The sequence below is a fragment of the Arctopsyche grandis genome, chromosome 6, assembly GCF_051622035.1.
Source record: "Arctopsyche grandis isolate Sample6627 chromosome 6, ASM5162203v2, whole genome shotgun sequence".
In the NCBI taxonomy this organism is placed as follows: Eukaryota; Metazoa; Arthropoda; class Insecta; order Trichoptera; family Hydropsychidae; genus Arctopsyche; species Arctopsyche grandis.
The window spans coordinates 8,404,068-8,429,311 of record NC_135360.1 but is presented as its reverse complement, the minus strand read 5'-3'; the positions used below and the strand labels follow the sequence as shown (position 1 = coordinate 8,429,311).

Below are 25,244 nucleotides of genomic sequence, written 5' to 3'. Positions count from 1 at the left end.
ACTAACACAGCTGGACAGGGAAAGTAGAAAAGTAGGATTAAAAATTAACGTAGATAAGACTAAACTAATGTTCAATAGTTATTACATGCCTGATAGCATCCCCTTAGATGATAAACCAGTAGAAGTAGTAAATAATTATTTATATTTAGGTCAAATAATTGACATGTCTGGTAGTAAAAATGAAGAGATAAAGAGACGTATGAAATTAGGGTGGAGTGCATTTGGACGGATGAATGCTGTTTTTAAATCAAAAATGCCACTCTGCCTGAAGAAAAGGATCTTTGATCAATGCGTTTTGCCAGTGATGACGTATGGATGTGAAACTTGGACACTGAACGCCAAGATGCAAAATAAAATCCAATGCACTCAAAGAAGTATGGAACGCTGTATGCTTGGCATAACGAGGAAAGACAGGAAACGGAACACGTGGGTGAGAAATATGACAAGGGTAGTGGACATAGTGGATAGAGTGAAGAGATTGAAATGGCAATGGGCGGGTCACGTAGCTAGGAGGATGGACGAAAGGTGGACAAAAGAAGTGCTTGAATGGTACCCGAGAGAAGGCAAAAGAGTAAAAGGAAGACCGCAAGGAAGATGGGTGAACGAAATTAGGAAAATGTGCGGAATGAGATGGATGAGTGTTGCGCAAAACAGAGACGAGTGGAAGCGTGTTGGAGAGGCCTTCATCTAGCAGTGGATGTCGAATGGCTGTAAATGATGATGATGATGATGATGATGATATATATATATATATATATATATATATATATATATATATATATATATATATATATATATATATATATATATATATATATATATATATATGTAACATTTATACCCTTCAATTTGAATCAAATTTCATTTTAAAGACAATTTCGTACGCATATTTCAACCGCATTATAAATGATAAAAGAAAATTTGGAACTGAAGAAAACTACTTGTGTACAAATGTATGTACATACATACATATTTAACATAAAATTTTATACCTATAAAATACCTATTAATTTTATACCATAAGTGCTATGACGGGTCACCCCAAGGCGACACCTATGGTCAAATATTTGTACATAAGTACTAAACATTACAATACAGTTCTATGAACAAACTGGTATAATCTACAAACCCGATATACATACATATGTACTTCGAATTTTAATATCAACAAATATTGATACGACGTATTTGCGAGAAATAAATTTGAAATAACATTCAAATAACGGCGACAGATGAGGCTAGGCTGCCGTTTCATAAATACATATTTGAAATCAGATAAATTGGCAAACTTTGATAGGAAACGATCGACCTAGAGTCACATGTGTATATCCAAGGTCTGGCTGGCAACACCGGGCCAGGTATTTAATTCAAACCCGTTGAAAACATTATACTCTAACCACTGAGCCATGTTGCTATTACGTATAATATATTTTTTCTAAATCACTGGCATAAATCAGTCACCAATTAGTTTCACATAATTTTTTTTTATCAAAACAGGAAGTATATATACATATATGTATATATATATAGATATTAGAACACGATAAATATATCAAGGGGTTAATTTTGCAAGCAAAACTATCAAAAAATGCTAAGAGCCAGGAAATTTCTTAAAAAATCGGGAAAGGAAATTTCAAAGTCATCCCACATTCGTCACGAAAACCTTCAATATAATTAAAATAAATAATAATAAAAAACAGTAAGCGATACTTACATATAATTTCCCATTTCTAAATACGAATATATAATAATATACGTTTGTATGTGTGCGTTCAAAACGACAATCGGGGGTTCCCCTTTAGCGGTCGGTCGCCCGTGTTTATGCATATTTAATATTTGCTGGCCAGGCATTATGGTAATCTTTCATAATATTTTTGATACGGTCATATACCTTATAAAGGGATAATTATTCGGTGGTTTTCAGGGCTGAACGCGAAATCACACTCGCATAAATATAAAATATATAATACGTATACTATATATTTAAATTCGTCACAATAATGCGGCGAACGCGAGCCGAGCTCGCCTTATTTATACGTATTAATTATTACACTCGATTTTTTTTTGTTTTGTTATTTGAGTTTGTTTATCGCTTCGATTCGATCGTTTTATTTATGTATTTTTAATGTATTGCCATCTCAAATATTTATTTGCCGTTTTAAATTAGCACAAACGTATCGGTCGCGACGAATTAAACGAGAGCAAAAAATCAAAAGCGACGCGTGCAAAAATGAAATATAATATATGCAAAGTAACGACACTGTATTAAATTAATTTATGTTAAATTAAACAAATCCGTGCACGCGTTTTGGTAATTATAATACGTACAAATTTGCTTTGCATGTTTTTATTTTGTTCGTTTTTTTTTTATTTCATTTTTATATTCTCATGTGTCGATTCCGAATAAATATTTATTTACTGTAAAAATCGGAAATGCGCATTTATTAATTCGGTAATTACACGTAATTATAATTTCATTTCGCGACATTATTTATCCACCCTTATAATTTATATTAGCATTAATTGTATATTAGTAAGAAAAGGGTTAAATCTACCACGAAAATCTAAGAAAAAAATAGTTTCATTCGAATTTTCGCTCACTTTTCAAAATTTAACTCTATTTTTCTAAATTTCTAAATATTATACAAATACGCACATTATAGGAAAAATAACATATCCGAAGGGTTCAAATTAAGCAATGCAAACCTACTGCATTGTACATACAATATATGTACACGAAACTTAATTGTGTGTACATATTTGCTAAAAAATTATTATTTAAAAACAAATAAACTAAAATTTTTGAAAAAATTTCACACGTTATGTAATGTAAAAAAAATCTGACTTTTACGAATACTATTCGAATTATATATATATAAAAATTAAATTTTATACTACATACAAGTAAAATAAATGATTTTACTTTAATCTTAATAAAACAATGAAACTAAATTATGATTATTACAATATAGTATTATTCTTCTCACTTTTATCCATTCTATAGTTTAAAATTTGATTTATTAAATCCATACATGTAGAGCGACATATGAATGAATTTATAAAGAACCAATTTTATACACAATCTTTTCATATCGTGGTGTATATATGTAGGTAATATAATTACATACCTACATATGTACATGTACGAAATTGATTTAAATAAATACATATGTACAGTTATGTATACATGAACAAAATTCATTTACATATGTAACTAAATGCATGTTTTATAATATAATAAATCAAAAGATGCGAAAACATACCTATACGAAAACAAGCAAACAAAAAATCAATTTTGCGCACGAAAAGTACTTCGAACACGTGCATTTCGCAAAGTTTCCCGCTAATTACTATAATTTCAACGGCATTTTCTCAACGTCCAGTTTGGTCCTGTCGCAAATCAGCGCCGAACTGACGGCAGGGCGATCGTTACCTGGTCTCGCCACTTTGTTATGCAAATCAAATTCATTTTTGTTGCGACACGACACGTCACTACATGCGACACTTCCACCCCCTGCCTACCCGTGACCACGAAAAAACCTTATTACATACATACATACACACACATTACTATTCAAATCCAACCTTTTCTCCTTTCACGTTCTCAGTATAATTTATTAAATAGAGCATCGACAATGCATGTTTGTAAGATATAATATATGTATATACATATATGAGCCGTTATTGAAAGTGGCATAAGTTCAATTTTCTTCATTTTAAGAAATATTTCGCAAAATATTAAACATGATGTTTAATAGATAAAGTCAAAATGTGAGCCGATATATTTGAAATACTTCGTAAAACACTAAATAATGTTTTGTGTTTAAAAATATTTAAAAATATTGGTGGCCTGTTATACGTTTATTCTGCTCTTCCGAAATTCTATCGAGACATATCGAATTAAAATAAGTGAAAACAATTTGTGAATAACAAATAATAGTGTTTTTGGAACTGAAAATTGTACTTCACCTCTTTCATATAATATGACGGTTCGTATATGTATGAATTATAGATTATATATTATATTATATTATATGTGGGCATATATTATATGTCCACATGTTCAGACTAATAATGAATATGTTTATATTAACTATTGATATAAATGTTTATATGAGGTATTTACTTATTGCAAGACGTATTTCTGCGAGAATAAAACAATAAATGTTATATTACGGTACAATATAGAGATAAAAACAATAAAAACCACTATATTTTGACATAATTTTGAAATTGAAAGCTGTCAGACATCGAACTTGTTTTGCGAATATGGCTTTTTAAATGTACATATATGTATATATAAAAAGACAAAACATAAAGACATATTTTTAGCATAACTTTGAGACAATACTGCTGACTGAAGTTAAACTGAAAGCCTATTATAATAATAATTATTAGTAGCAAACACCATTTTTGCTCTATTCAATGCAATTCGCATATTTCTGATCTCTGATCTAAGGCGACATACATATGTATGTACTATGTATGTCGACTTCTAAGGCGACATACATACATATTGTCGTGTCACGCCTACCGCTATATGTACATATGTTTACTCATGGTGAAAGTATGTACGTATGTAGTTTTATGTCAAAAACCAAAAAATATATAATACAATTCTTTAACAACATGTCATCTTCTTAAAATATCCGTAACATAATAACAAAAATATGCAGCTCAAACTACGAATCACCCTGCACACATCTAGAAAACAAATATATGTACGTATATATGTATGTACATATGTATATACATATACATATTTTAAAATACATATATTTATATGCACAAAACGAAAACGCGAATTTACACAGTCGTAACTTAAGCGATGCAAATTTTACGATCGGCGACCAACATAATATATCCCATCGGGAAATACATAAAAAGGTCAGATCAGATCGTAAGTCGATTCTCACGCACCTCTCACTCTGTACTTTTCTTTATCACTGCGAGATTTTTCCGTCCACTTCCGGTCCCCGAAAATTCCTCTCCCGCCGATAGAATGTCCCGCGGCGCCTTCGCCTACGAATTTCTCCAAATTCATTTGCATAAAAATGTTTAAATATGAATATTTCCCGAACGAAAAAAAAAATAACTATAAAATAGTAGGAGGTGGGCTACGAGGGTGTTACGGGGGTGTAGAAGCTCGGTCATGCCCGTGGAAGCTTAGACTGACCAAAAAACACAATTATACGGTGGCTTAGTTATTCATTTATGCTAATTACACGTGGCGACCTCAGGGCTCGAACACGAAACCGCGACCCCTATCACCTCAACGTTCTCAAACGATATTCAAACGTCACCATCGCCTCAATAACGTCGATTTTTACCCGCGAAACTTTTTTTTTCCGTCAAAAATCAAACGGAACGATCGCACCGATTGGCACACGCGTCGATGTCTCCTAGTTTTTGCACGAAATGGCATCAATTCTGTACGAGCGCAGAAAACGATCAGCACACGTCAAATATACATACATAATATTAACGGACTATGATTGAACTAATGGTTCATATCGTCTATAGTCTTAATACTTCGCCATATCTACTATCTAAGAATTCTGAATATATCACTTCAATAAAAATATGCATATGTATGTAGACACATTTATATTATATACTGTAAAATTCATTACAATCGTATCTACAGCACATTAAAGCTTTAAAAAAAATTAATTTAATTAAATTTTCAGATAAAACTATTTTCAAATAGACTTAATCTTGTCCAAGAACGTTGCGAACTGGAATTCCCATCTGTATCTTATCGACAATTACGTATAATAAAATAAGTAGATTTTTTAACCAAATCACTCATGACAAAACACATTTGACAAATACAAGAACGTCAACAAGATCATTTTCATTGTTTATTCGTTATTTTTATTAGTATGGACATATTCAAATTTTTAAACAAATTTATAAGGCTTAGCTAATGCTTAGAATCGATAAACGACTACTCTAATTGTTGAACGTCAACGAAGATTTTACTTATTTCACAAAAAACATTCACAAATCTGATGGATGATTGACATCATTTTACGTATTACTATCAAAGTGTGGGTTACATGTACATATGTGTAGTTTCATTCACTTTATAATAAAAATATACCTGATGAAATTCTTGCGATAAATGAAATCAACCTAGGTTTTGCTTTAATCTCAATGACAAATGAGTATTTCTGAAAAATTAGTACAAAAATTTAACCGGTCAAAGTTCCCAATACGCACCCATTATTACCCACTCTCAATTAAACCGTAAAGCAAACGCGTGCCAATTTCGCTTAATTACAATGTGCAATGTTTTTTTCAGTGCCAATGAAAATTATGGCGAATTTAAACCGAGTCGATCGAATCAACACGATAACGAATGCGAGCGCAGTTTTGCAAATACAAGTAAAAGAAAATTAAATAAAACGACCCACTGGCAGGTACACGTAAAGGAGTCGCGAAGTTTGCATGTTAAATAGACTTAATATTTAATAACGCTTGTCGTATATGGTTAAAAATCACATCCTAACTCTTTCCGAAGATAAAAATCACACTTTTCCAAAAAGAAAAAACACATAAATTATCACAGCCGGAACGCATAAAAGTGAGAAAAACATTCGATGCAATAAAAAAAGAAAATTAAGCGACGCCACAGTTTGAGAAACATCGCGATATGGCGTATTATAAATATCTCGGCTTCCTGATATTCGGTAATGTCCCCACGCCATTAGATTTAGGCGTAAGATTTAAAATTTTTACAGAAACACACACACACAATCGAAACGAGAGTAAGAAAAAAATAAATAACGATTTTCACTTTCACATAAATTTTTCGCCCTTTTTGTATGGAAAACGAAACGTAGTTAAAACGTATAAATAGAAAACGTTACGTTACAGTGATTTACGCTCGTGTTCGCAGTGCCATTTACTGTGCCTCTACATTAAATCGTACTTCATCCAAATCGAAACTCGACAACTTTTGACCCGTTAAGGTCACAGATACTATGATTCTTCCAGACGCCAAACAAAAAAGGTAAACCACTCAAACGGACGACCAGTACTTAAAATAATGCAACATTTACATATACATATACCTATACATAGGTATTCCGAATAAATCCGCTATTCAAATAAAATAAAGTAAAAATCACAAATGTATGCATTACTTATGTACATATGTAGCTTACATTATTTGAGGTAAAATAGCAGTAGACAAACTCCAAATCTTGATTCCATTTACCCGACTAGTTGGGATATGAACCATTAACATACATACATATGTTACATACATATGTACGAGAATCAGTCGGAACATTTTATGTACAATATTATAGTTGGCCAATAGAAATCGCAAAACTGTCTTCCTTCTGAAACTCGTTACAGCCAAATATCCAAAGGACCTTGAAAACTTTCAGATTTTATTTTAATTGTTTCCATTTCTAATAGTAACCTTATCAGAACAAAAAAGTTTTTCACTTATACTGAAGGAATAAAAAAAAAGTTTGACGCGTACCAGATTTAATAATATTTAAATAACCAGAAATCCAAGCATGCAAAATCATTACAAGCAAACTATCAAACGCTTATAATAAACGCATTATTAATTGAAAATGAGACATACGATCGATCCTGTATGTAGAAAACAATCACAAATTGCAACGACGCACCAATAAATTTAAATGTGTTCATATCCAAGGCCTTAAGTAATTCATATATGTAATAATGACACAGTAATAAAAACGAAGTAAATTCACACGTTAACACAATCACGTACACGTGCCACCGATTTCGGGAAAACTAGCCGTGTATAATTTTTGCTATCATAATTGCTAAACTATACGGTTCGAGTTATAAATAATTACAGTGGCGGTTTAGGTACATACATACATATGCGTATGTACTTACTTAAACCAAAAAAACTTAAAAACACAACTGAAAGGTATATAAATTATTACCACTATTTTTCAGCAACAGTGATCTGGGCGTTCCGCTTTACGGATTTCGGGAAAAATCTTGATATATTCGGACGTGATTTACGACATTTCCTAATTGACCTATTTTATTTTCACGTTTCAGATTTCGAAACGGAAAGATTCGACGATTTCGCGGACATGCCACACACAGGTAAGCTATTTTTTATATAATACTAGTTATTTTACCCGGCTTCGGTCAGTATTTGTAATATAAACAGCTTAAACATGGCGAATCTAACAGTAAATATTCAATTTTGTTTTTTTATTAAATGTATTTGAATTCCGAAATATGATTTTACAACTTTTGCAATATACAAGAAAATTCAAGATAATATAAAAGAAAATTCAATGAAATGTTAGATATCAATGGTTAAAATTTACTGAGGAAACGAGTTGCCGAGATGGTTACAGCTCACCCCACAATATCAATTAACGTTAATGTTTAGATTGTGTGCAATTCTCAATATCATATATGTATGTATATATAATTACATATAATTGTCATACTAACTAACTTCAGTCAAGATTACTTTGATCTAATAAACGAGGTCTCCGGGTGGTTCAAACGCTATTAGAAGAAGAAATAGCTTGAAGTTTTTTAATGAGAAAATTTGGATGATATTAAATAAACATTGTGCAATTCTTCAAAGTATGCAGTCTCCAATTGAAATAACGACATTGAACAATTCAATTCTTAAATGAGAAAAACCTAAAAACATCTCGGTCAGACTGTGGAACAACGATAAAAAAAATTAGTAACTCTTAAATTAGACATAATTTCTAAAGCATCGCTGTCGATTGCTTTTCGATCTTTGTGAAACCCATCGCTCATTTTATAGCATGCTTTTTATTTGATTTACTAGTGTTGTGCCCGTTTATTTCAACGGGTGGCTTCGGAAAGAAATTGATACACGAATCAAAATAAAGTTATATGTTATATAGATTTATAGTAAAAAAAAAAAGTTTAAGTCAGTGCACTCATAATACTCTAGCCATTCGCCTACGTTGAAATGATGAATGAATTTGCGTGTGTCTCGTGGATGTGTGTACGCTCCCTGCATGCTTAAGCGCATCTGACGCTAACGTCACCCGTTCCAACTCAGGCGTTCAATATCAGGAGCACATGTCAGATGCTCAGGTCCCCACTTCCCCACTACCCCGTTTCCCCACTTCCCCGCGTCTCCGCGACACGATCGGTCGTCACGCCACAACCCTATGTATAACATACACTCCTGATATTCTAAAATTTGTTTTTTTGAAATCTCCATACTTGTTCACGCATCCGCCACATACATACACACTCACAAACATATGTACATCGCGTCCGTTTTTATATACATATACTAGTGTTGTACCCGATGACATAACATCGCATGGATGTTGGCATATTAAGTTATTAAATAAAAAAAAATTTAATAAATGTGTCGTCGGTTATGTGTTCGATCCCCACGCGGTCGAATTTTTTTCAATACTTCACAGCTAAACCACTGCCAAAACCTATATACGAATACAATAACAAAAGAAAAAAACTTCTGTATATACTCTTTCCTACCAATGTTTTCGCTTGACAGAGAATTTACCGCCATCTATTGAAAATGTATTTAATTAATTAATTATATATGTATGTACGTAAATTATTATATGGATCCGTATACATATGTAGTATTTTCAACACAAGTAATACAACCACCAACGAACAAGTTTCACGCAATAAACATGAACGAAAAGTCCCCCGACAAAATGATAACATTAAGCACCGATTTCAGACCTTAAAATTCAAATCAGACCGATATGAAAAAATACATAAAACCGATCTCGACGACCATCATAACCACAACACAAACGTGCAGCGTAGAATTGCCATTTTAATTTATACAAAATTTCGCAATACCACACGAGGGTTACACTCACCCGTATACCCGTGTTATATTATATAATTGTACATACACTATGTATGTATGTACGTATAAGTATTAATTATTGCTATCGCTTTTATATCCATGACGAAACGTGAGAATTTTGAACGAAAACCGCCACGAAAGGAAATCGCCATGTTTCGATGATTAATTAAACCGTCTGTGCGCTACTAAATAGCAGAAACAATATTAATGATGGAAACGAAATCGGAAAGTTTTGGGAACACCATTGACCTGTTAATACCATTCAACTATAATAATTAGAATATACATCTACATATATATATATATATATATATATATATATATATATATATATATATATATATATATATATATATATATATATATATATATATATATATATATATATATATATATATATATATATATATATATATATATATATATATATATATATATATATATATATATATATATATACATGTAATCAATAAAAATACCTAATACGTGCAAGATATGAATCATAACATTCATGAATATCATGTTTCGAGACTAATAGAGGTAAACGTCAATAAAACAACATATTAATGAATTTCGACAAAAACTGTGCAACTTGGAAGAAAAATGCATGACAATAATTAAAATATATTTTATAAAAAGTCTTGTTCACTATGAAAGTATTATATTTCAGAACTAAGATTCTACATCAATTTTAAAAAACTATTACTATCATATATGTATGTATGTATGCGAAATGTACATACATATATGTGCCGTTTTAATTGAAAAGACCATTTTTCTTCATTTCGAGAAATATCTCGCAAAATATTAAATATAATGTTTTGCCTTCAACAATATTTAAAAATAATGGTGGCCTGTACTACATTTATTCTGCTTTTGCGAGATTCAGGACATATCGAATTAAAATAAGTTATAACAATTTGTGAATGAAGTCAAACACAAATAGTGTTTTTAGATCTGAAAATTGAACTTCCGCCATTTTCAAATATAACGACTCATTTAACTGATAAATATCCCAATGATTTTTCTGCATATACATACAATACATAAGTATGTATACATTTAGCAAGTTTTCTAGCATAGTGTTTTTTTCCGAAACCAATAACTAATCTTTTAATAGAAAGCTTTTCTTCAAATCGGAATATAACCATTATTTGTATTCCAAGACATTATTTTTTTTTCTTGACTGTTTTCCGAAGATTTAAATACTATTAAATAATGGACCGGGACAGAATTTATCACATATCTACCCGTACAATAATCGCCTTGATACAACAAAAGTTTTCCACTAGGTCCATCGATGAAAATCCAAAATTCACGTTTTTCGCTCCGGCCTAAATTACATCCACTATAAAAGTGCTTTTGACCAAGATATACACACATAATAACAAACTAATGTCAGAATATATGTAAGTTTATGTATGTGGGACATTTAACAAAACCCGGCGAGTCTAATCGAACGATCGAATCATACCTTAAATAAGGGGGGTGCTTGAATCAGAACAATAAAGCAGTTCAAGATTTCACACAATAAAGTGTCTGGTGGAATATTCATTGTGGCACCATACACCTATAGGAGAAATAGACATAAAATTGGTGTTCTTTATTGGTGGCAGAAGCCGGCTCGGATTGCGCATTGCGGAGGAAGAGGTGAGAGCGCTTGGACCTATTTAATCGCTATCTGGTTTTACGAGCCATCGCCATAAAAACCCTCACACCCATCAGCGTACAAGAATTGCTTTTCGAAACGAAAAATACAAAAAAAAATCGCGTATAAATAATGACGGATACGCTGAAAGCGGTTAGTCCAGAGAAAAAAAAAGAACGATCGTTTTATCCTTAAAGTGAAAATTTACATTTTTTCCCATGAGTAATCAATCTGCTAAAGATCATTTGGATTGCGTACGTTGTTGTAGATATTTTACTGATATTAATTACGGTCCACTAAATTCACCAAATCCACTAAAATGCCACAGATTCGGTTAAATTTTTTTTTCAGATACAGATATTTAGATTTAACGGGGAAAAGAGGCGGGAAAGAAGACACCATCTCTCCCAAGCTATTCAATGCGGTTCTTGAGGAAATCGCATCTTGAGTCACATTTGGTTCGCAGAGGACTTGTATATATGTATGTAGTACATAGTAATAGCTCACAATTCAGACTATGTATAGACTAAATAGACTAATACAGCTGGGCAGGAAAAATAGGACTAAAAATTAGCGTAGATAAGACTAAATCAATGTATTATACATATATGTATGTACAAGTAGATTGCGTGCCCGATAGTATTACTTCAAACAACAAGATAATAGAAGTAGTTAGAAATTATTTATATCTAGGTCTAATCATTGACATGTAATCACCGGGTCCATCGATTCAAATCGGAAATCTGTGTTTCTCACTCTGGCTTGCATAGATATACGTATGTTTATGTGCATATGTACATATATGTATACATTTTTTAACAGATAGCGCTGATTTAACCTCGGGTAAAAATCATCGTTCAAAAATATCTCAAATCTTCTTTAAAAACGCACATATAATTTTGGTCTTCAATTCTTTCGTTGAAGATTTAATAATCAAAATATTCTTAACAATAACTAGCATGATATAAAATAAACATATTAACATATATATATATATATATATATATATATATATATATATATATATATATATATATATATATATATATATACATACATACATATATGTATGCATATATATTGAACGCCAAGTTGATACAAAAACTCCAATGCACTCAAAGAAGTATGGAACGTTGAATGCTTGGCATTACGAGAAAAGACAGGAAACGGAATACGTGGGTGAGAAATATGACAAGGGTTGTGAATATAGTGGATAGAGTGAAGAGATTGAAATGGCAATGGAGGGGCCACATGGCTAGAAAAATGGACGAAAGGTGGACAAAAGAAATGCTAGTATGCTACCCGAGAGAATGCAAAAGAGTAAAAGGAAGATATGTAGGTAGACAAAATTAGGAAAATGTGTGGAGTGAGATGGATGATAGTTTCGCAAAAAAGAAACGAGTGGAAGCGTGTTGGAGAGACCTTCATCCAGCAGTGGATGGCAAATGGCTGTAGATGATTTTGATGATGATATAATATATATTGTTATCTTTGACAATTAATTACGGTATTAAATATAAAAATTTCTTCCTAAAATTTACAAACTAAAACACTGTTTAACATCTCATCCAACCGTATAACTTATATCAAGAATACACATACATATGTATGTACATACATACAACAATGCATGTAAAGACAATTTAACTATGTGATTGACTTATGACACTCGCGTCAACGGTTTACGACCGCTAACTTCAATAACCTAAGCAAATATTGCGAGTTGTTCCCCAGAAATCACATCGAAATTTATCGAATCCGAAAAAATATAACACAAAATACGCTACACACATATGTACATATAATACTATAATTTAATACGTCCGATCCTGTTGAACACCTTCGTATTAAAAAATGGAAATTATTGATATAATATTTTATTCGCTTTTTATACCTGAAAATATGGCACATTTTATGTTTGATCATAACACTTAACGTATGACTGATATAAATTAAGCTTCGATCGCCGAGCTGCCTTTTCGATGAAACCGTGATATAAACTAAAGGATACTACATAGTAAGTACTCGCACGTCACATTTTTTTAACACTATGCATATTTCATGTATTATACATACATACATACATATGTATGTGCATACATGCGTACTGGTACGAGGAAAGTGGCGAGTTACGAAGATCCGATACGCGACCGTCAAAGGGCTAAAGTCGATATCGTTCGCGAATACCGGGAGCGAGATGGGTCGTAAAGTTTCTCACCATCATTAAACCATCGTATCACATTGTGATGCAAAATTTGAAAAAAAAAAAAAAAAAAGCGTGTACCTTTGCCAGCAGATTTTTGTATTTTAAAATCTGAAAATGGATAGAATGCTATTTACTACAAACAAATAAACGAGTTAACCGTTTCGTGTTCCGTATTATGTAAATTTCTACCATTGGTGCACATTAGGTGTAAAATAAATATCTGTGTATACTACATGCGTATACGTACATATATATCGAACGAGTAACATCGACGAGCGGACAGAACACAACAATTACTTGGAAACTCAAAACCAATTACGTTTCTCAGTTTATATTGATCGTAATTATTTATATTGTCGGTGAGATTAAATTTACAGACCTATGCGCTTTACGGAACAATCAAATTAATAGTCGTTGCAGCGTAACTATTGTAGCGCCATCTCAACGTCATCCATAACAATTTCAAACGTTCGTAACTAAAACAGAAACGGAATTCACAATATATTTCCATCAATATCCTTAAGTGTCGGGTCATTTCTTATTCTCGTTCTCGTTCTCCTATTAAGTATCCGTATAAATTTCGTGATTCTCTTCTTCATAGAGAATTATTTATATCCGATCTGGGAATCATCTTCGAAAATAGTTGGAGTTTCAACATCCACATTGGGAATATCTGTGATAGGGCAACAAAAATCCTTGGATTCGTAATCCGTAATTCGTCAGATCTAGGGCTCACTGCCATTCGTCTCTTATATTGTTCGCAGTGTGCTCGAGTCTGGCCCCAGTATATGGTCTCCCTATCAACTTCGTTACTCTCTAATGTTGGAATGAGTCCAAAGGAAATTCCTTGGATTTTTATATCAGAAGACATTTGGATTTTATCCATATCTGTTCCTAGAGTATTTGTCTTGGGATCTTTGGGTTTCAACTCCCTGGCAAAGAGAAGAGATTTATTTCTTGGGAAACATTAAATGTTTACCAAGAAATAAATCGATTTTGTAAAATTACTTATAGGACAGATTCAAAATCCCGCCATCCTGGAGAAACTAAAATTTTGATCCCCAGATAATCATAGGGTTTTGCGAAAGCATGATATATTTTTGCCAATTCGGGCTAAAACAAACGTGCTCATGAACTCCCCCCTCTCGAGAGCTGTTCGACTCCTTAACTTACTGGCACATTACTTGGACCTTTTCAATGCCAGTTATATTGAGTTGGTTGAACACATCCTACATAGCACGATATAGTTTTCAATCTTATTTATTTGTTTTTTATTATACATATTTCTTACTTGATTTTTATTTTTTTATGATTTTTGTTATTCTTGATTTATGTTTACTTATAATTATATTATAGGCACAGTGACGCTTTGGGGCTACCTGCCAAGTGTCTGAGGTATTGAAATAAAATAAAATGAAATAAAATAAAATTTATTTAAATTCTGAGTCTAATCTATACCATATCATTCGAACTTTTCAAAACAATACGTCGATTCTTAAATGGTCAATTTAGAATTTAATTTAAGCATATCGAAAATTAAATGATCAAAAACTACACATATGTATGTCAACTTTAACCGTGATCCTATATATACATGTATGTATGTACATACATGTACGGATAAATTGGTAATAATTAACTTTTTTTGGTTAAACTATCTATGATTAATTACGTTTTTATGTACTTATTATATATGTAATGTATATATTCTTTATTTGAAAAGCAACAGTGAATTCCCATAATATAATACATGATTTTTTTCTATAAAGCTACATTCAAATATTAATATAATAAGCATCTACCATTAAAAAAATATTTAGTAAATTAATTCAAACAAATGACAAGCAATAGAAAAATCATTTTTCATCATTTTCATCATAGAAAATCATCAGTTTTTCATCATAGAAAATTCTTTTTTAATGGCTTTTGAGACTGAATGATTCATATTTTAAAACAGAGTACCATCAAATAAAAATCTTTTATACAAAATTGAAATTTCTAATATTATTTTATAAAAAGTATTCGATAATTTATTTATTTTTTTAATAATTTACGCGCAGAATTTTGCAATCTCTTTTCATTGCAAGATTTTTGATTTGATGACCGTGGGCATTTTTCTATAGAAATTCACAAAAGACAGATACATATGTACATACATACATACTTACATACATACATACAGTGTCGTAATGAGCCCTTGGAGTCGGGAGGGCCATCGGAGGGATCTCCAAATAGTAGTAAATATGTATATTTAAAAATCATTAAAAAAACAGATGAAAATCAACTCGCACTAACTGAAAACAGTCAAAATTATGTTTAAAAAAATTTTGAATTGACAAACTTGCATTATTAACATAAAGAAATTCAAAAAATGTCTTTATAAGATGGGATTCCAGAATTTTAAAATTTACATATAGCCTAGGAAGAACATTTATATTTTGCAAGTTTATTAATTTCATTGAAAAAAAATGATAATTTACCTTTTGTAAATTTTGCCTAGGGGCCATATTTTTCTAGTTACGCCACTGCATACATATGTATGTATATGCACATACATACATATGTATGTATGTATGTCTAAATTAATCAACCACCAACCAGTGACATTCGAGAAGAGATTAAAAGAAAGGCATTTATAATCAAAATGCTAGAAAATGTTCGATAAATTGATGCTGAAATTTATAGAAAGTTTAACTTATTGTAAATATTAACCACGACAATATATGTACACCACCCTGTACAATAATCCAAAAAAAGACAATGCCTAATGGATTTTACGAAATTTCACCGTTGATTGCCGCTTCTTTTTTCCGCCCATCCGTCATCAGAGAGAGAGGGTGACTCGTGCGCGCGTATAATAATAATGCTTCCGCAAATTATTTAATGCTTAAAGGTGGACGTTCGGATTGTAGGTGGATGGGTACCGTAAATCAAAATAGTCCAAAAACGAGCTGTTGGGCAAATAGCCGCAGGTGGTGACCATCGCTGATGAGATCACCTGAGAGCGCCGCGCTTAATGAATTATTAGGACAGGTGCCGCACACTAGTGGGGATGATAAATTATTTGCAAACGAAAAAAATACACACACATACTCGTATATATTTACAATTTATGTACCTACATGCATACATACAAATGTGTATACTGAACTACAACTAACGACTTTCGCAAAATTTCTGAAAAAGAAAGTTTGTTGCCCAAAAATCAGCATGAACCACCAACTATGTATAGCAATCAGGTATTTACTCTTGATTTGAAATACACATTTTGAAAATAGAATGTCTAGCAAAAATAAAAATATTCCGATTTAAGCATTCGTAGAATTCAAAAACCTCAGTTACTACACATGCTACAGTTGAAGTATATTTTCAGTTTTAATATATTCCAACTGGCGTTTTAGGTAATTTATATTCGAATACAATTCAACTAGTAACTTATATCTCTACAAGCACTAGTTGTGATATAACAGTTGAGCAATATGCGCCAGTTGTGATATAACAGTTGAGTTTTGACAGTTATGATATTTTTACGAATTCTTTAGAATTAATAATGCGTTAATATTTGCTAGGTATTACGAATCTTTGTAATCAGTACCGTATTACGATTACTCAATTTACTAGTCGAGTGACGTTTTCACGAAAACCCAACCTCTCCATTTCACCTGGTATCGACTTATAGTTGAGGTGTATTTCCAGTTGTAATATTTTTTTAATCAGTTGGAATTTAATTCTCCATATGAAACAACTAACCTGGGCCAGACGGAATATATTCCAACCAGTCAAAATATACTACAACTTGAAGATACACTTCAACTGTAACACTCGAACCAAAAAAAAAAATTGGATTTTAGTCGAGTTGCTAAAATTTATAAAATCTACAAATAATGTAATATATAATTTCGAAAGACACTTTATATGTAACTATTAAATAAAATAAATCTATTCAAATAAATTTAATAAAAGGCCATGTTTAAGAGGTTTACATTACAAATACCGAGTGAAGCCGGATAAAAAAAACTAGTCTAATATATAATTTCGAAAGAGACTTTGTATGTACGTAACTATTGTTGGTTCGTAGAATCCGCGACGTTAAATTTAATAATGTATTTAAATAAATTTAAATAAAATGAAACTGCTCAAATAAATTTAATAAAATGTTTACTATTAGATTGGCAAATACAAATACCGAGCTAAGCCGGGTAAAACCACTAGTATAATATAATATTAGATATCAAATCAAATACAAACTACATATGTACACCATAAAATGTTGTGGTTAATAGAAAATCCTTACATTATGTTGCAATATAATCAAAAGCAGTACTTACATTTACAACCATAAGCGAAAAGAGCCCTCGCTCATATTACCATTATTAACCTATGCTTCATATGTATGGAATAACGCCTCGAATACTAACCTTTCCAAGCTCCAAGTAATACAAAATAAATCCCTAAAAATAATTTATAATAAACTCATATATACTAACTTGAAAAAACTGCATACCATATAAATATTCCGTTTATTACAGACATTACTAACAAACTAACCAGTAGATTCTATGACAGAATCACTAATAACCATACTAACATATTTGTGAAGAGTCTCGGTGATTAAAACAAAATTTCTATACCCTTCAGGTATAAACACACATTACCTAAACACAAACTGCTGTAGGCCATCGACTTAAGAGTGTCTTTAAATAATATTATGTATTACGTAGATATATTGTGAGCATTTATAAGAATTTTAAATTGGTTTTTAAGCTCTTTTTCCTATTATGCTGTACATTAACATTAGAATAATACAATACTATTAATAACAAAAATTAAATTAAAATTGTAAAATAGAAAATGATCAGTAGATCAGTAGCTATTAAAATAGATATAAGATGTATTGTGAACATAATTTCGTAATAAAAATAATAAAAATATAAAAAGCATTTAATAAAAATAATAATAAAAATAATAATAACGTAATAATAAAAAGCATTTAAAAATCAAAAAATCAATAAGCAAAACGATATAAATCAAAACACCAATAGCCATAAAAGATGATTACATAAATCATTCACACATACATACATATGTACCTTGCACCTACCAATTAAAATCAATACGGTAGTCCGTCAACAATTAAGTCAGAACATCCTCTTCCCATACGTTAAACTGCAGAAGCAAAAAAATAAATTGAACATTAGATGAGAACTCAGTAAAAACGAAAGCCCTCTTATGTAAAATAGACAGAACTAAGATATTATCCACAAAATACCCACACGGAGGGCCTCAAGGGAAGACATCGCGAAGTGAAATCATAATTACATTAACAGCATTATAATAACACAGCGATGAGTGTCGTGATTAAGCAACGTCCGTTATCAGGACAGGGGGATCGATTATTATCGCTAACGACTCTTTCTCTCTCCACCTACCCCCGAACATACATACACATATTATACTTATACCTGCACACAGGTGTTTGGTGAATTCTTGTCTTGCGGTAATTGCGATCGCCCTCCCCCGACGGCGGCTAATCACAGAAATGACTGTATTCAAAAGTGCATTTGGTGCAAAAAAGCATCGAAAGCAGCCGGCTCGCATTGTTCAAATGCTGCAATACGGTATACAGAACGCAGTTTGGCGTTCGTGGACAAACCTCGCGCTTCTTATCCCACCGTGGGGTACTTTGAAGTGCATTTGATCGCGTAATTGTGGTCAAAATTTCAAGACTGTCTGGATGGAAAAAACGGTCGAGTAAAATTTTTGAGAGCACTCGTCGTAATTGAACGATTGACTCATTTCGCGAGGGGAAAATTTCGCCGTAAAAAATCAATTAGATGATCCCTTGCGCGTGCGCGAATTTCTCGTGATTGTTGTTGTTTTTTTTTTTTTTTGTTTAATTTCATTATTGTTTGATTAAGTTGGTTTTAAGTTAAAGGGAAATTTTATCCTACATTATATAAGCACATAAGGAAGTCCTACATTTACAATGTATGTATACTTAAACTTGTAAATAATAAAATTAGTAAATATTATATTAAATAGATTAGTTAAATAAGGGATATGCAAATAGTCTACACACATTTATTTATTATACTATTTTCATTGAAATATAATTTATGAAATTATGTACAGTACCGTGCAGAGAAATCGCATCACTTTCAATTGTTCGATGTTTTCGATTTTTTTTAATTACATGAAGCTATACACGAGTTTTTTTGGTTTTATTATTTGATTTCAACTATTTAACATGTTTTACGATTAAAAAAGATTATTTATATTTTTAAATTAAGGCGAGATACGAATTTTAAAAAAACTTGCACAATGGGGCATTTTTCTTATATGTATTTCAAATGTCTCTAGCTATAATAATATTACAGTATATATTTTTCTATGAATTAAAATACATAGGCAATAAACATATGACAACAATAAATAGTAATATAATAATTACTAGACAATCCTCTTGCTTTTATGACGGCATCGATACCTGCTGGCACGGACAATACGACTTTTTTTAGTATATATGTACATATATGTATGTAGATTTTTATTTTATTTTATTTCAATAAAATATATAAGCATCTTCACGGGTTACCCCAAAATGACTCTGTGGCCAGATAATAAACAAAGAATACACATTTTATATAAACATACGTACATACATATATTCATATAAAATATATAAAAATTCATTACGCATTCAAACGCAGAAAATTCCGCACTACTTAACGTGCGGCCGCATGCGGCCCTTGCAACGTATAATACCGAATAAATTTAGCTATTGAAGTAAAACATTTCATTGCTGATCTGAGTCAAAAGTTGACACAACAATAACCACAGAAGAGTGCATTATGAACAATTTCTATTCGAAACGACAGAATGCTAACGACAACCGATTTTTCATCACATAATAAAACATTTAATTAGACACACGCACACAGGGTTACAATGAAATTCCGTCGACGTCTCGTGTCCGAATAACTCAATAAGAAGGCCACTGTGTCATATTATACATTATACTATGTATAACGAGGAATGCCCTTGCACCTCGCTTATTCCAGGAATGGTCGGCGAAAATATCCCGGTCTCATTTTTTTTTATTTTATCTCCTCTCGTACTACGGGTACGGGACTTAATTGAAAACTAATTTTGTGTCGTGAATACGCCATTTTATCCCGGGAATGCTGTTCGTTTTATTGCTAACGACCAAACGGAACTTTAATGGTAGGCCGCGGCCACAATTAAACTTAAGTAATTCGCATCACAGTTCAACTAACCGATACAATAAAAATTATATTAAAATATATTTATCACAATAAAAAATGCATACGTATATATATATATATGTACATATATACAAACATTTATGCACGATTATTAATTGACTCGTTATTAATTGCTCTAAAGACCGTCATAAAATCAAATGTAATTCATAACGTACGTATAAATTATAACATACGAGAAAAAAAGTACTCTAAAATACGTTTGTTTAATTCGATTAATAAATTACAATACTATTATCGCACACTATATGTAGACGCAATCAATTTTTCGCATTTAGCATTAAAAATTGTACTAAAAGCCTTATTTGAATAATTAAATATTCAAACGTACGCCATTTTATAGCTACACTCACCTGCTAACTAGATAGGAAAAAAAATGTTACTAATCAATTACTATTGTTTATTTTGCAAAGGTGTAAACCGTAGTAATAGCATTTTTATGCTAAAAACTAAATTTATATATTGAAATGGACATAATGAGAGGGGGTGCTTTTTTTTCATATAATATTACATACAATACAAAACGTTTCCTTTAATAAATTAAAACACTTTTTCATGCAATATGTAAAAAAAATCTACAAAGATACTACACAAAAATAAAAACTTCTTACAATATACATAATACTCACCTACACACTTTTTAATCCAAAAAATACGACCTCTTATACATATAAAATACAAATCAAATCACAGAACACGAAATATATGTATGTACGTGCCACAGTTTATACATACATACACATATAAAACTACATCATTCGATACGAAAAAGCGAAACACGCAGTCGGGCAAATATCGCAATAAATTTTACACGTGTTAAAAAATTTATCTAAACAAAGAATCGTCGTTTTGTAAAACACCGCTAGCCAGTCAACAGTTTGATCAATCGGACGAATAAACAAGCGCACCTTGCCGTTTTCGGGGACTTTTATTGTTTCCTATACACAAAGTTTCAGGTTTTCCTATCGCAAACGCCTCACCATACATATACATAATACTATAATATAATATCTTACACTTAAATGGGAAAGTAGGAAGGACGCCAAATTGAAATCGTCGTATAAATACATACATATTTCAAAACGAGTCGACGATAGCGATCAAATTTATTTTAACGTGTGGACATAACGGACCCCTAACCTAGACGCTTTATAGACCCTGCCGATAGATAACGTTGGAAATAAATATTTTCGCCGGCAAAAGTTTAATGTTGATTTACGATCGCCTAAATTGGAACACTGTGTTGAAATTCGTATATGTTTATAGGTATGTTTTCAACGGGTAGATAAAATTGTTAAAACGTCCATAAAAATTACGCATATTTTATAATACAACTTTCGATACAAATATAATATAACTTCTTCATTAAAGAAGGAACAGTACACATAAAGGAAAATTAACGTAATACGTATTGCTTTATACGCAAATTTTCCCCATTATGTTAATAAAGCTTTTCATTACTGCAGTAGATAGTTTAAAAGGGTCCACTTTTAGCTTTAATCTTAGGCAATTTACACAAAACAGATTTAGTGGCAAACAATGCAGCAGTTTTCATGGCCGATATGTACATGTGTATTTAATGAATAATTACGTATTTACGAATATTATTAGTACATTTGAACATACGTTTTAATGTACATAGAAAGCATAATTATTTTTAGATGTCAAAAGTAATAACACAATATTAAACTAAACTAAACTATGTACATACATATGTATATCTTTCCATCTTAACTCATTATGGACCGCCCGAATTTTCCGAAAATCCTATGAGAGTCCGAGTATTTTTCGCAAAATAACGGTAAAAGTAGTAGATTTTGTAAATTAAACATAACTCCTAAGTCTTTTTTATCAATTAAAATAAAAATTGGAATAGAGCTTCAACAGTTGTCGTTGGACGTTTGAATTATCATATAGGTTTTTCATTCCAGATTGACCCTTTTTCATTTCGAATTAACCCTTTTCATTTCAAATTTACATTAAAAAGGGGTCAATTTGAAATGAAGAAGGTTTAATTTGAAATGAAAAGGGGTCAATTTCAAATGAAAAAGGGTTAATTTGGAATGAAAAACCTGTAGCGTTATTTCTCAAACTGTAGTGATTGTTATATTTTCACGTAATAAGCGATATCTGTCTTATTCATTTGAATGAGAGATTCAATTTGAGAAATACATAAGTATGTTACGCGAGAAAACACCAGTCAATTTCAGTATTCGGGGATTCAAAATCATTTCTGAAAGTCTATTATTTAAAAATTCTAATTTATCTAAAAAATTCTAATAAATTTCTAATTATTTAAAACTAAATCGTTTAAATAATAGATACTTTGTACTGTATGAAGTTTGGAGGATTTAAAAACACACCCCATGTGTTGACAAGCCTATGAATTAAGTTTTAATAAATAAAAAAAAATACAACGTACGTGTTTACAGCCCACAGTGAGTTAACTTTGCAAATATATTGCATAAGATTTTATGTAATCCTGAAAATATTCATAAAATAGAATATTATATCGAAGAAGTTGAACCAAATTGTAGAAATACCACAGCTTAGGATTTTTTGCGGAAATGGAAAATATGTACAAGAGTGATTTAAGATTTGACTTAATGATTTTAAAAAGATCAATTTATTACATAATTGACTCATATGTACATCTGCTTTATGAAAACTATCGGAATTAAAAACATTTTCATTTATTGGGGTCATTTGCGTTTCATACTTGTTTTTCGCATAACTTTAACGCAATAGGGCATAGTTCTACGTCAAAACCATTGTAGCCCCATTGAAAAGCAGCTCGAATTTTCAGGTCAGGCTGGAGTCAACCAGCTGGGCGGTGTCTTCGTGAACGGGAGACCACTACCAGACTGTGTCCGACGACGAATAGTCGAGCTGGCCTGCATGGGTGTGCGACCGTGCGACATCTCCCGCCAGCTGCTCGTCTCCCACGGATGCGTCTCCAAGATCCTCACCAGATACTACGAGACCGGCTCCATCCGGCCAGGATCCATAGGCGGCAGCAAGACCAAGGTAACGACGACACCACCACCACAACACACCACCCATCGACCTATCGGATTGTTATCGATAGTGAGGAGGGGGAGGAGGAGTTGACATTCTCCAAACCTCGTTCGGAATTCCCTCGTCGCGTATTGATTGCTTAATTGGTCGTTAGTACGGCCGAAAACATGCGTTTTTAATTCGAAAAAAATGTCAAGCGCGCCCGCTCTGAGCGTTTCTCTCAATGCGCAAGTTCGAAATTGAGTGCGTTTAAAGTTTAATTACGAATCGGTATAAGTTATAAAAAAACTAATACCTAGATGTTGAAAGATGGAAGGTCGTTATATGACGCTTGTAATTTTTTCTTATTTTCACTACATATGTATACATACTTAGGTATGAACACGTCGTAATGAAGCCAACACACGTACAGGAATAGTTTAAAAATATAATATAATGTAAAGTATTACGATTTTTATTATTCATGATAAATCGAATTATTTTTATTTTTTTTGTAATGCTTAAAAATGTAATTATGTAATGCGTTGCTAGGGTTGTTGTCACCTACATATTGCGATAAGTCAGGGTGTCAGCCCCCCCTCCCCCCCCCCAAGAAATCATAATTTTACAAAGGATTTAATACGAAAATAATATCTCATACTAACAAAATAACAAGGTTTTTATATTTTAATGACGGGAACATTGCAATGAACGACTTTAAACAAATTAAATTTTATTGTAATATTCACCCATTCAACTATGAATTTTAAAACGTCAAATTTTGACTAATCTTTGGCGTCTTCGAGATCATCATTTGCCTTCTCAGCTTTGGTATTTCAGCCAAAAGTGCCAAATTTATGTAATAAAAATGCTGCAATGGTTGTAGTTAATTGCCGCTTTGGGTCTACCTTTTAGACCTTCCTGGTTTATATCATACAAATGCTTCTCTTTGCAGAAAAAGACTCTAATCCAAGAGAAATGTTGTTTTAAATTGGTGTCACCCCCCTGGATTGTGCATCCGATGAACTCCTCACCCACCAATTGCAATTCTCCTAAAATATGACATTCTTACATCTACATCGTCATTTTGTGAGAATTTCGTAATAGTGAACACCAGTTTGATTTTGTAAATTTTAAAATATTGATTTTACATACTACGGACAAGAAAGATTCATTAAGTTTTTGTATTTAAAAATAGCTCACATGGGGATTATGAGTTGGATCTTCTTTACAACACCTACTTCTAATTGC

At 31.7% G+C, this 25,244-nt stretch overlaps 1 protein-coding gene across 1 annotated transcript in view; it reads left to right on the top strand.

The window, feature by feature from the left end:
• Nucleotides 1-25,244, top strand: part of LOC143912568 (uncharacterized) — a 67,620-nt gene that overhangs the window by 17,759 nt on the left and 24,617 nt on the right. The window contains exons 2-3 of the mRNA XM_077431856.1: nt 8,062-8,109; nt 23,803-24,023. Coding sequence (XP_077287982.1) covers nt 8,097-8,109; nt 23,803-24,023 — 234 coding nt within the window. The 5' untranslated portion in view covers nt 8,062-8,096. The remainder of the gene's footprint in view (nt 1-8,061; nt 8,110-23,802; nt 24,024-25,244) is intronic.